Source organism: Strix aluco, chromosome 4 (genome assembly GCF_031877795.1).
Source record: "Strix aluco isolate bStrAlu1 chromosome 4, bStrAlu1.hap1, whole genome shotgun sequence".
In the NCBI taxonomy this organism is placed as follows: Eukaryota; Metazoa; Chordata; class Aves; order Strigiformes; family Strigidae; genus Strix; species Strix aluco.
In genome coordinates, this window is record NC_133934.1 from 90833094 (window position 1) to 90846477 (window position 13384).

The window sequence follows — 13384 nt, forward strand, 5'->3', positions numbered from 1 at the left end:
TAGCCTTTTTACACTTAGGAGCCGAAAGCAATGCTTCAGTATCACAATAAAAATAATTACACAATATCACAATAAAAAAAAATGCAGCAACATATCTTTCTATTTCTACACAATTTAAGAACAATAACATTGACCAAATATTTTCAAGAATTATAAGAAACATCCAACAATAGTAGAGGTACTCACGCAAGTCTGCCTTCCGGGCATTCCTCACTCTTAGTATTTTTACGGTGAGCAAGTTGAAAGGAGATACTGGTGTCTGCACGAACAATTCAAAAGATGAAAAAAGAAAAAAGGTGACATTGAGATTAATATTATAGTCACAGACTACTGTAACCCTGGAGTTCTAAGGACGCAGATAAAACAAGATTTTTAAGGTTGAGTCGGTATCATTTATCAAACCAACTGGAGCAGCTGGAAAAACTGTAAAAATTTTTGGCACAGAACACTTTTCAGGTCTGAAATAGAGGCAACAGATTTCAAAACCACATATGAGTTGAGAATAGGTGCTGAGAGTTTGATTTGATAAAGATCACTTCTTTCTAACACCACTCCATTATTATCACAGTAAACACCCCTACACCACTGCCTGCAACAGAACAGACTGTTCCTGGGACACCAAACACTGTCACAGTAGCTGTGCAAGTAGAGCTAAGCAACCACCATGCACCAGCAAAAGCTCCTGCACCAGCACAAGCTCCCGCACCCAGCCTAAAAGGCCAGAAATGCAGCTGAGAGATGACATGACAGATTTCTCATGAAGACTCTGATCCATCTCTGATCTTCAGCCCTGATCACTAGCAGAAAGCTACAAAACTCTTTCCAGAGACGACCTTGGGAATTAACTCACAACTCCACTAGATATCAGATACCTTGGGCTCAGAACTATTAATTCTATAATACCTCATAACTTCCATGGCTCGTACTAAAGTAATCATATTCCTTAGGCTATAATTTAACTCTCTCTCCATTTCACCCTGGAGATAACTACTTAACATCTTTCTCTCCTCTCCCACACTAACTCTCCTCTGTTTCACAGGTAGCTTCTTTCCTTTAAAAACCAATGTATGTACAGATATCATTTCTCTCAACACTTACTTAAAATTGTTATTTTGCTTTGAGACTACTGATTCTGTTTTAGAACAGAAACAGGTGTTTTGTGACCAAAAACTTGTTTAATCTTTCTATCTATACAAGTTGGTAAGAACAGATATTAAGTCTAGCCATAAACCCTCTCTCTCCTGCATTCATAAACATACTATACCCTACTAAAGTTAATACAGTGCCCTAAAACAAACACATGGTTTTTGTTACTTTGCATCTGCAGCGCCTGTATTAATCATAAGCAGCAAAAGTAAAAATGATGTACTGATGTTAACTAGTAAAATGTACCTTGTTTTTATTTCCTTCATACATGCTATACATTGTGGCAGACCATTTGTCTTTCCAGCTGTAGCACAAGGCTTATCCTGAAGTGTTTCACAATGCTTTGACGAAGTGTTAATCAACTGGGACCATGACATGACATTGGACACTAACACAATGTAATGAAGCAGGTCCTCTGAACCTGAGCACCTCAAAAACACAACAGAGATGAAGAACAGCCTCCAAAAAACAGCCTGGGTAATCCCTGGCATACCCTCTTGCACTTCCCTTTGGGTTGGCAAGGGGACCGAAGATGCAGCACTGATGGTCAGTGAGACAGCAGCAGGAGGGTCAGAGACACTGATATGGGCACATTTGTTCTACGTTATCTTAACCTGTCCAGACTCTAGCACAGGGCACAATTTCATAGTGCACAGTTTGCAAGCACTTGAATTGTCAGCTGTGGGACGTTTCAGCTATCTCAAAGAGTATATCACACCTCTGCCTGTTCCATTATCCCAAACATGGCCACAAAGGAGAACTTCAACAGACACCTTGAAAGAAAAAAAATAGTTCTTTCGGGGAAAAAAAAAAAAAAAAAAGATTACAGTCTCCAATCAAAAGCAACCAAAAGACATCATGTCCAGACTATACAGTTGAACTGCCAGAATTACTTTTCCATATGCATTAAATAGAACTGGGTAAAACACAGAACTCCCAGGCACAGGGACTGACAGCCAAGGCTTGTGTATCCATGCCAAATCTACTGACAAGTTTGCTACATCTACACTTTCCTGCTTTCCCACCCAATAAATCCTAATTCACAGAATCACCGAATCATTCAAGTTGGAAAAGACCCTTGGGATCATCGAGTCCAACCATCAGCCCCACTCTACAAGTTCTCCCCTACACCATATCCCCCAACATCTCATCCAAATGACCCTTAAAGACATCCAGGGATGGTGACTCCACCACCTCCCTGGGCAGCCTATTCCACTGTCTGACCACTCTTTCTGTGAAAAATCTTTTCCTAATGTCCAGTCTGAACCTCCTCTGTTGCAGTTTAAAGCCATTCCCTCTTGTTCTATCACTAATTACCTGTGAGAAGAGACCAGCACCAACCTCTCTACAATGTCCTTTCAGGTAGTTGTAGAGAGCGATGAGGTCCCCCCTCCTTCTCTTCCTCAAACTGAACAGTCCCAGCTCCTTCAATCGCTCATCACAGGATTTATTCTCCAGGCCCTTCACCAGCTTCGTTGCCCTCCTCTGCACTCGCTCCAGCACCTCAATATCTCTCTCGTATCAAGGTGCCCAAAACTGGACACAATACTCCAGGTGTGGCCTCACCAGTGCAGAGTACAGGGGGACTATCACCTCCCTACTTCTGCTGGTCACACTATTTCTAATCCAAGCCGGGATGCCGTTGGCTTTCTTGGCCACCTGGGCACACTGCCAGCTCATGTTCAGCTGCTTGTCAGTTAGAACCCCCAGATCCTTTTCTTCCAGACAGCTCTCCAGCCACACCTCCCCAAGCCTGTAGCAATGCATGGGGTTGTTGCTGCCCAAGCGCAGGACCTGGCACTTGGCCTTGTTGAAGCTCATCCCGTTAACGTTGGCCCACCGATCCAATCTATCCAAGTCTCTCTGTAGAGCCTCCCTATCTTCATGCAGATCGACACTCCTGCTTAACTTGGTGTCATCTGCGAATTTACTGATGAAACACTCTATGTCCTTATCAAGATCATCAATAAAGATGTTGAACGGGAATGGTCCCAACACCGAGCCCTGAGAAACACCACTTGTGACCATCCACCAGCTGGATTTAACTCCATTGACCACCACTCTCTGGGGCCATCCAGCCAGCCAGTGCTTGATCCAGCAGACCATATGCTCATTCAGGCCCTGGGCAGCTAGGTTTTCTGTGAGAATTCTATGGGGAACTGTGTTGAATGCTTTTTGAAAATCCAGGTAGACAATATCCACAGGTTTTCCCTCGTCCAAATGTTTCTATCCTCAGCAGTGCTATTTCAGCAGAAGAGGTGGAGCATATCTTCACCCAGGAAGGATGGAGCTTGCATCCCTTGAATACAGAATGGACTTGAGCAGAAGTTCCCCATTCCAGGGAACTGCTATAACAACTAGATTTGACACCATTTTAAAAGGAATAATCTTTGGTCAGCTCCAAAAAAAAGCATCTAGACCTCTACTTTGTGCATCTCAAGAAGATAGTGGTATCTCCTCCAGCCCTAAGTGGCACACAGAGATAGGACAGGGGACAGCTGGATATATCTATTTATGTTCCCTGCTCAGCTGTTACAATTCCCATTCTGGTGTATCTAACTCTCCAAACATATTGAGTCAATCCTCAGTGCTTCACTCTGGGTTGTAGAATTCATTCCCATACTAGAGACTTAGAAGGCAGACCTTATAGCTCCTAACTTTTAGGTGACTGAATGCTTTGTCAAGTCTAGCTGTCAGCAACTTACTCAAAGTCACACAGAAAAACTATTGAGGGTTGTATCTTAAACTGGATAATCTGCTAGTAATAGGCAATGACTTCCACATCTTTCCCTTTAATGTAATGATGACTATATCGCAGACTGGTTAAGTTCTGAGGCCAGAAGCCTCCCAGGTCAGTTATTACACACACCTCGACTTTCAGCTTCTGTATTTATTTTGTCTGAGACATGATTGTTACCTCATAAACCGGAAACACAAGCCAGGTATTTTAATAATCACTGTTGAAACTACTTAAATATATGAGATTGCAAATGCACGACTTGGTCATACTATCCTACGTCAGATAAAAGTTCAATTAGGTCCTGTGGCACACTTGTGCAATCCTTACATATCTAGTATCAGGGGAGTCAACAGGAGTGTTCATATATGTGAGTGTTCATCCATATGTATTAAAGTTACATAACTGGGCTCTAAAACTTCTCTATTTCAGTAAAATTTCAAGCTTAAAAGTCTTTTATAGAATTTTTTTTCTTGAGGAGACTAGAGTGAAACACATACAATATTCACAAGTTAAATCAAGAGAAAAGGCAGTTATCAAAGTAAAACACTATGTCAGATTTATTTGGAGAAAAGCACTGTTCCCTTAGCTTTCTCTTCAAAAAGGAATAGAAATCTCACACTACTTTACAAACTATGAAGACCGACAAAGAAAACATTCAGCCCTGTCAGAAAGAGTGGCAGGACTTTAAAACACGGATCACTGCCTTGCTTCTGACCTGGGTCAGGTATGTGGCACCTTTTAACTTCAAAGAGTTCTGGACCCTCAAGGGCAGGCAGGATTTCATTACTTTACTATGTCTACCACCTCAGGCAAGGTCAAATGCATAAGAAACACTTTTCCTTGTACTAAAGGTTTTGTATTTATTTCACCCATTTTAAAATATCCCATAGCTGGGTCTTATTAAGTCCATAGAAGTCACTGGGGTTGTTCCAGAATAAAAACAAATGGAGCAGCAGTGACTCAAGGCCTGTTTCTTTCCAAGAGCCATGTAAAACGTGCCTGGCTTCAAGACTGCCATTTTCATGTGATTTTTCTCCTCTTCGTGTTTGCAGCTCCACAGCTGAATTCGTATGTTAGAACAAATCCAAATTTTAGAAGAGAAACCAAGTCAAGCATTTCCACAGTTCAACATGGCTTTTTCTCAAGACCACACTAGCCTATATTATTTTTATATGATACAGTAATTTGAGTAATCTAAAAAGTATTACTTTTTTGCCTGACAGCCTAAGGGCACTACCATCATTTCCTCACCAAACATTTTACATATTCCCTTTAATTTAAATGGCCACTCAAGTCTAAATCATACACATCCCATGGGCTGTCCTTAAACTGACTCTGACAAAGAAAGTTGATTTCCTTAACTGAGCCACTGAGCAACAAAAAACAGTTCAGATATACTAAACTTATATATTTATCATCATAAATACCAACTTCAATGGAAAAAAAAAAAAGCAGCTCAGGTCCTTCCTGATTTTTGCCTCTGTGAGCCTCAAAAAGTCAGGGCAGAAAGGGTCTCCGAGTCCTACTCTAAATTGTATGTACTATATTCAGGTCAGTTCTGCCACCCTAAATACCCTAAAGACAAGAGGCACAATCTAAAGCCACTGAACTGGACGGGTCTCATACTTAGAGACCCGCTAAAAAGCACTAAGGATAAAAAAAACAGCTTGATCCTCTAAACACAGACTGTGTACAGGACTAAAAGTAACAATTTTTATGATTCTAGCATACTTCCTTAGGGCTATGAGACTGTAGACAGAGGCCTAAACATCATTTTAAAAGCTACTTTTTGAAGAAACTCTGCAGTCTTTGCTTTGTCACCGCATTTCACTTTGAGCAGAGAAGGTAAGTGGCTCTCAGGCACAATCAGGCATCAGATACTATCAATACAGCAAACCTTCACAAGGCAGACCAAATTTACCATCATTTGAGAGAATCTCTGTATCACTGCAATCCCCCACATGGAACCAAAGCCCAGAACAAACCAGACTGGGAAACCCCCACGTCACTGAAGCAGGCGCAAGAGCCCATCTTTCCAACTACAGATCCCCAAGGAGTTGCAACTCATATTGGTAGCCCCAAATCCACTGCAAGTTTCTGAAGACAGCTCCATCCTGCTGCCACTGCTGTTGTTCCCATTCATTGGCTCATAGCAGCTTATGTGATATATTTTCCTTTATGCTAATATCTGTTAACACGAAAATCTGTCAATTGCCCAATGAGTTTTCATTTGCTTGTGCAAAGAATTCATTCTCAGTTCAGCCTTTACAAAACACCTTGTTGCTCTTTTTTCACTTTCCGAGAAGTTTGGGCACTGCTCCCACTCCTACCAGGCTGATGAGATTGGGCTTGTCAGGAGGCTGAACACAAGACATTTGTTCCACAGTTTTACCTGTTCTCATGCTGTGTTTTTAAACACCGTATTACACAGAGAATTGCAAATTCTACAAAAGGTCTTTACAGTGCACAGAAAGACTACAAGGAATACTAGAGAACTAAGCAACTGAGAGACCCATTTAAATGGAGTCTTCTTATGAAGGACTAACATGTAAGACAAATGGGTGTTTCATCCAAAGAAATCAAAACACAAAAAAAGGGAGGAATTAAAAACTTAATATAGGTGAAGTACAAACCAGCCCAGATACAGCACAACACCTACTCACAGCATCATAAGCATCAGACACCAAAAGAGGCCAGACTACTTAGAGTTTACTGAAAGCCAAGGCAATATTTCATCTACAGAGTTGAAGTTGCAGCTCAGCTTTTCATTGTTCAGTAAATATTGCAGTACAGTTTTCCCCCGAGCCATTGAATTCCTAACATTTTTTCTGGTGATCTACATTCAGCACTGGACAGCATTTAATGAAGGGCCAGCTAATTACCACCTACCGTTCTCACCGCTGGTGCTGAAGTGCCCGTAAAAGTCTAGGAAAAACAACACAAGGCAAAGTTAAGAAAACTAATCTACATGTTAAGCTCTTATTTTAGGCTGACATTTAAAAACATCTTGCATTCAAAGCCATAGAGTTACGCTCATTAACGATGCTCATTGGGTGCTTTACAGACCACCAAACCCATCACAACTCTGTGCCAGCTTCTTATTTCCTTGACGTGAAGCTTTTTCTTAAGGAAGCACAATAAGTAACATCATTAGCCCTAAAACATAGCTTGAAAATGCAGACATGCCACAAGGTTCTGTAAAAGACTAGACTAGGAAAACCATCCTTGCAACCACAAGATCTGAGGAGCAGCAAACTCGCTTCCCATGGATCGCCCATACACCTCAAACAGCTTGTTCCTCTCTGTGATCAACTTAACTGGAATATTGTCAATCTCACCCACTTCATGCTTGCTATTGGCTTCCTTTGCTTACCTCATTTGAACTTAAATTTGATCCCATCGCAGCCCCAGTTGCATGTAAGTCCAATGTTAAAAGATACCAGGTCGTACAACTGGCAGGAACTCCTCATGCAGATTAGGGGTGGAGGAATAGGGATTTTATGACAAGGCTCTCCTGCCCCACCCCTTTATTATTTCCAGTCATCAGGCAGTCCCCTCCCTGCTTCCTGCAGCCTATTAGAGCACCTCAACTGAGTCAGCAGAACAAAGAGCAATTTCTTTCCTACCTACAGTGATGTTTTGGGGGGTGGGACAATGAAACCCCTTTCTGCCCAAGGATTGCTTTCTTGAAAATACTACTGCTACTGGAAGTTTTGCATTTATGCAAGAACTCTAACCGCCAAGTAAAGCACTTGTGACTAATTAATCACAGCTCTCAGAGTATCTCTACACTGCCACCATCATACTGCAGGGTAATGGAGAGAGGTCTCAACAGCTTCTTTCCAAACCATGAACTCAAATACCTGTAGCAGTCTTCCTGCAGTTCAGCAAGTTAAGTGACCCTATTGCAGTGCCATAACTAAATGATTGCAGGACTCATGCTCCCCTGAAGCTATTTTGGGCATCTCTGTGTTATTCGGCGATCTCACCATGTTCTCAGTATTCTTTGCCTGGATATTTAGCATATATTCAAAAGAAAAGTGAATCCACATCAAGAACTCTTGTAGTTTGATTTTAAGTGCAACGAGAGGGAAGGGAGGAGCTATAAGCAGTAGGTGAAACTTGAGGGTGGAAGGGTGAGGCAGGAGAGGTTTGTGCTCTCCTGCGTGGGCTCAGGGAGCGCAGCAGTTCAGCCATACTCAGAGCTTACTTCAAAGGGATCTTGTGTGTGTTTGGTCTCACAGAGGGCCACACTGGGGCACAAAACCCTCCCTGATTCCTCTTCACTCTGGTGTGCAGTGACTCATTGCCTCTAAGAGCAGTGTATTATAGTAGCCTTAAATTAGCATATATGTGCAGGCTGGTAGATTTTGGACTCTGCAAGACCAGACTCTGGCTCTCCCACAATCTTTCCGGTCTCTCTGCTTGATGACAGGAGGCAGCTAGTATTCACTCTTGTATCACAAGATCCAAGTGATTACTTCTAAATCAATCTCATTCATATTGATGAATAATTCAATTCATGCAGGTAAAGAAAGTAACCTTGCAAACTGCAGTGGATGCCACCTACACGCACTCCCCTGTGCCATGAAAGCCAGTATCAAAACAATTCTGCACAGAGATACAGAGTGCTGTTGTCCAAGGAACACTGCTAGAGTAAAACCCCCTTTTTACACACAAGTTTCTACATTCTATGTTGATGTCTGTGTGATGCACATGTGATGACTGTTCAGAAGGTCTTATCCAGAACATGCAGCAGTACTATCTGGTGGTTTCCACATAAAGCTTTTAACAGCCTGCTGCTCACTTCATAGTCACATTTTGCACAGCCATCTCAACAGATACGGAATCAAAGAAAAATGGCTCATAAATATGAACGTGCAGCATCTGAAATGCTCCTTGAAAGAACAACAAAAAGATATTTCTAACAGACATGAACATCTCTACCCCAAAGACAAAATATCTCCCTTCACTTCTATCTTTATAACTTTATATTTGTGCTAAATACTTATGAACAAATTTAGGTGGAGCAGTCACAGCTGAGAATCACTTGTGCTCTCGCAAAACTAGTTTTTCTCTTGAAAGAAGAATGCTTCCCTGGAAAAATTCCAGTATTTAAAGTGGGAATCTGCTTTCATTAAAAATATCTGTAAAACATCCTCTATCAAAGGAAAGAAGGTAGGTTACCCACCTCAACTTCCCTGAGTAGTCCCAGCAGATATATATACCTATATACATTTATACCATTCCAGCTGTTTCACAGCCAATACAAGACTCTCTGACACTACATTCTCTTACCCATGTTGCTTTTAAGATCCATAAATGAGACACCACTTCAGAATTTAGAACATTATTCCAGAGTCAGTGCATCTTGCCCACTGAATGGTTTCCTGATGTTGAGATTATGTTTTCTCTTTCTCAAAATAATATATTGCCATACCCAAAACATGTTCCTAAATAATTCTTCCTCTCTTGCTCATGACCACCCCCACATTTTGTAGCTGACATTGCCTTCCCTTAACTACTGCTTGTCCAAGCCACAGAAGGCAGCGTTGGAATACAGGATCTTTAAAAGCTTTGTGCAAGTCAAGAATTACAATCTCAACAGTTTTTAATTCAAGAAGTTCATGATAGAACTAAGCACTGAATGCTCATAACACCTGTAAGAGGAAGTCCCTGTCATCGCTGAGAAAATTTTAACTGTTGATGGCTTATTCACTGGTGTCTATAAGGAGTACAGAATCAGTCCCTAGGTTTATGATTTCAAAAAGTTTAGTACTTCAAATGTTAAGTATCATGTTGGGTATTTTTCATTTCTCCTTAGTTCTTCCACAACTCAAAGAGAATTTCAAGCATGCAGTAAAGCAAATTCATGAGTGAAGTTACCCAAAGTCTAAAGAGCCATAAATGGCTATTTTTAGCAACCACAATTCCTGAGTAAATAATTTAAAACCAGTAGCGATCTTCATAAACATGTTACTTACACTCTTACTTTGCTTTCTAAAGACTAGTGAGAATGTGTTACTGATAAGAGAACACACAGGAGTCTCTTAAAAACTCTGAGCAATAACAAGTAAAAAAGGAAGAAATAATTTTCCTCTGCTCTCCATCTACTTTGTAGTGCGCATTTACATGCACGTTTTTGTATCTGTGTCTTAATCAAGGCAAAGTGGAGCAAATATAAATATCTTGCTGATCTGAGGCAGTCAAAATTCCTCTAGACTACCCTGTTGCAAGCACTAGTTTCCCCAACATGATATTCAGATAATTGTATATCTAAGTGCAATAGGTTGAGGTAGCAATAATAGCTGCATCCAGTATCCCACAATTACCTTATATATCACTTTATCACCTTCTGATAATCCAGGACTACAGAAATGTGTGACTAATGTGGGATTTCATGTTATTCAAGACAAAAGTATCCTTGTTCCACCTTTGGGACGACAATGGCAGTTGGTCAGCATTTAAACACCTTGAACGTAACAAGAAGGGTAAATACCCAAAACCATGCTAGAGGTGTTACAAAATTGTAGCCAGATGTCACATTAGAAAATAAATACTCATAATTAACAAATAAAGCAAATTAGCAAATTAACAAATAAACAAATACAGTTTTGGGGATTTTCCCTGGCTCTAGCCTTTCATCAGTTTGTTTTCCTTTTTCTTCACTTTTTTTAAATGATTCTATAAGCTACAAAAACCTACACAGACCTCATCCTGCTGATCAAACAAGAGAGCAAGCAATCCAAGTCAAATTCCAGTTACACAATGGATTTAAGCTCAATAATCCCTGCACAGAAGAAAATTGGATGAAAAGTGTCACTTCCTTCCCTATGGTATCAGATTTCAGTCTCTGGAAAATTCAGCTTTGGCTAGATACTTTTTGGCCTGCTACTAATTTAAAGTAACTGTCTGGCATTAAATATAAGGAAATAAATAAATATATATATATAACTTTCACATTGATATGTTGGCATTTCATTTTCATGTTTATACATACACCTTCAATATCCCTGTCCTTCAATACTCTACAATATCCTTGATGTTTTGTATCACATAAAGTCAAAAAAAAAAAATCACATCAGATGCAAAAAATTACTTCCTGGGAAAGCATTCTTGGAGAAGGCAACAGAGGTCACAGGTTAGAGAAAAAAGTCTGAAAATTTTTGTATCATCCATCTGTAAGCAGGAGACCTTCAATCTGAATCTGAAATTAAATTCCTGAGAATGAAAGATTCCTCTCTCTCACTGGAGAGAGAGATCACATTAGCTGTTTGAAGTGGAGGGAATTATATTTCTACTTAAGGCACTATTCTGATTATGACATATATGAAGGAGGATTTCTACCTTCAAGACTATTGAGAAACTTGTAAAACAATTCCACATGCCTTTGATATGTTTCGGAGAGATAAAAATCTCACTCCTCCTACTCAGCCACCCGAAGCGATTGGGCAGTTTTGACAAACACATCAATAAAATACTGGCCCAGCAGTTCCAAATATACGCAATCCTGCCTTCTGTTTTGTTGCAACAGAATTTCAAATCCAATCCTTGTCTCAAGAAGCAGTAGCTCACAACCACAACCTTTATCTCCAACTCTCACTGTGCTCTGTAGTTCTGAGCATCCAGCAGCATCTCTCTTCACCTTTGCAGGAACAGTCTGAGGTCGCCCGATCTTTCCAGGTTCATTCAACACTTCAGACACTGTTGAAGCAGCTTTTTCTCTTTCCTAACCCCATCAGACCACAGGCGTGAGGAATACCAGCCTCAGCCTGTGTCAGCTAATTAGCCAGTAATTCCTTTGGCATAAATGTGGCAAGACACATTAGCCCGGCACCTTTACAAGGAAATCTAAAGCCAATTTGAAACTGAACCAATTCTCAGAATATCAGGAAGTCATCTCATGTCACCACTTAATTAAGGGGGTAACTTCATCTACACTCAGCTTGAGAGACGTTTGAGTCCTAACAGAGACTATAAAGATTCACAGCTAATTGCTTACAGGATCATGCCATTACATTTAGCAGAGCTTGTGTGACAGGCCACAAACATGTGTTTTCAAAAAAAGAAATTGTTTGTTGACCTACCTGGATCTTAAATAGAACAATTATGCCAATTCTGAATCACTTTGAAAAATACAGCCGATATGCCACTGACCCTCAGCTCCTTCCTTAAAAAATAGCACCAGTAATATGGAACATCTCTCCTTTGTTATTTTAATAGCTGGAAAGCCACTCAAACAAACATCTCTTCCCCTGTCCTCTTCCACTGCCTTTCACCATCACATCATAGGCAGGATTCTGAGGTATTGCTGCAATGCGAACAACACAAACAGTTTTCAATAGGACATAAAAAAAAGTCTTTCCTTCCCCAGACAAGAAACAAAATGAGTCCATTGTAGAGAAAACTCACAAGCCACCCAGGTAAGACCATCAAGCTTGGGGAGCCCAGGGAAAGCATTAGCCTTATGCAGTGTTAGATCCTTGGATCCAGGTCCCAACTCAAACACCAGAATTTGGCTTTCCCTCAAGTCAAAATATCAAGCTGCTAAGCTAGACAATTTTCGGGCAGCCTATGATCTTTCATTTCAGTAGCTTGCTCAACAGGCCCAGATTTCTTAAAATGGACTCCCTTTCCTCAGCTCGTTCTAAGTCACCCTAATTTTCTGGATCTGCTGCCAAAAGCACACATCACCACACCTTGGGTGAGTAAAGCTGAAGGCCCAGTGCCAAGTGTTGCAACCACCAAAAACCAGTCGGTGGAATACACGAGGCACAAACTGCACTGCCTCTGTTACATCTTCCTGAAGCTATAAAAATGAATCTTGAAAATCTTTAAAATACTTAAAAGACACTTAGCAAAAGAGATTAATCAAATTTTTAAAACCTATTTCATTGTTTAAAAATAAAATTATGGACACAACTGAGTTCCTTTTCTTCTTTGCTCACAGAAAACTGTTGCTGTCTTACTGGTGAGATATAATATCAAATTATCCTAACCAAGGGCAAGAAGAGAAGGTGAAAAACACTTTCTGGTTAAGAGGCCACAGTTCTAAAAGAAAGATTTATCAGTAACTGATAAGAAGAAAAGAGTTGTTGGACTTGACCACCTCAGATCCATGAAAAGGAGATGCAAAGGTTACTGCCAACAATGGCATTGAAAATACAGACACATATAGAGTGCTAGCCAAGTGCTGCACTCTGTGTTACTGAATAAATACCTTGGTGTTTGCAAATACCACTTATTTGGACTTGTACACCTCTCATTATCATCCCAATCACCTGCAGTCTTAAAAGCAGAGTTTCCTTCCTTCTTACATCTTCCACTTTTGAAGTGACAGTTTTTTTCACCCCTCCTCAAAGGTCATTAGCAAAGCTCCTGGATGCTTTTGTTCCCTCAATATTTGATTTCTCAGAATCAGAAGCACGAAGCAATTTTTCCCAGATCAACTCACTAGCTGAGCTGAGTCCATAGAACTTAAAAAAAGTACTTCAATGA

At 40.5% G+C, this 13384-nt stretch overlaps 1 protein-coding gene across 1 annotated transcript in view; it reads right to left on the reverse strand.

Annotated features, from left to right (window-relative positions):
- LOC141923297 (cytosolic phospholipase A2 epsilon-like) overlaps positions 1 to 7286 on the reverse strand; it is a 35091-nt gene extending 27805 nt beyond the window's left edge. The window contains exons 1-3 of the mRNA XM_074824180.1: positions 7260 to 7286; positions 6776 to 6811; positions 187 to 259 (exon numbers count right to left, since the gene is read on the reverse strand). Of these exons, the coding sequence (XP_074680281.1) occupies positions 187 to 259; positions 6776 to 6811; positions 7260 to 7286 (136 nt within the window). The remainder of the gene's footprint in view (positions 1 to 186; positions 260 to 6775; positions 6812 to 7259) is intronic.
- Positions 7287 to 13384: the final 6098 nt, after the last annotated feature.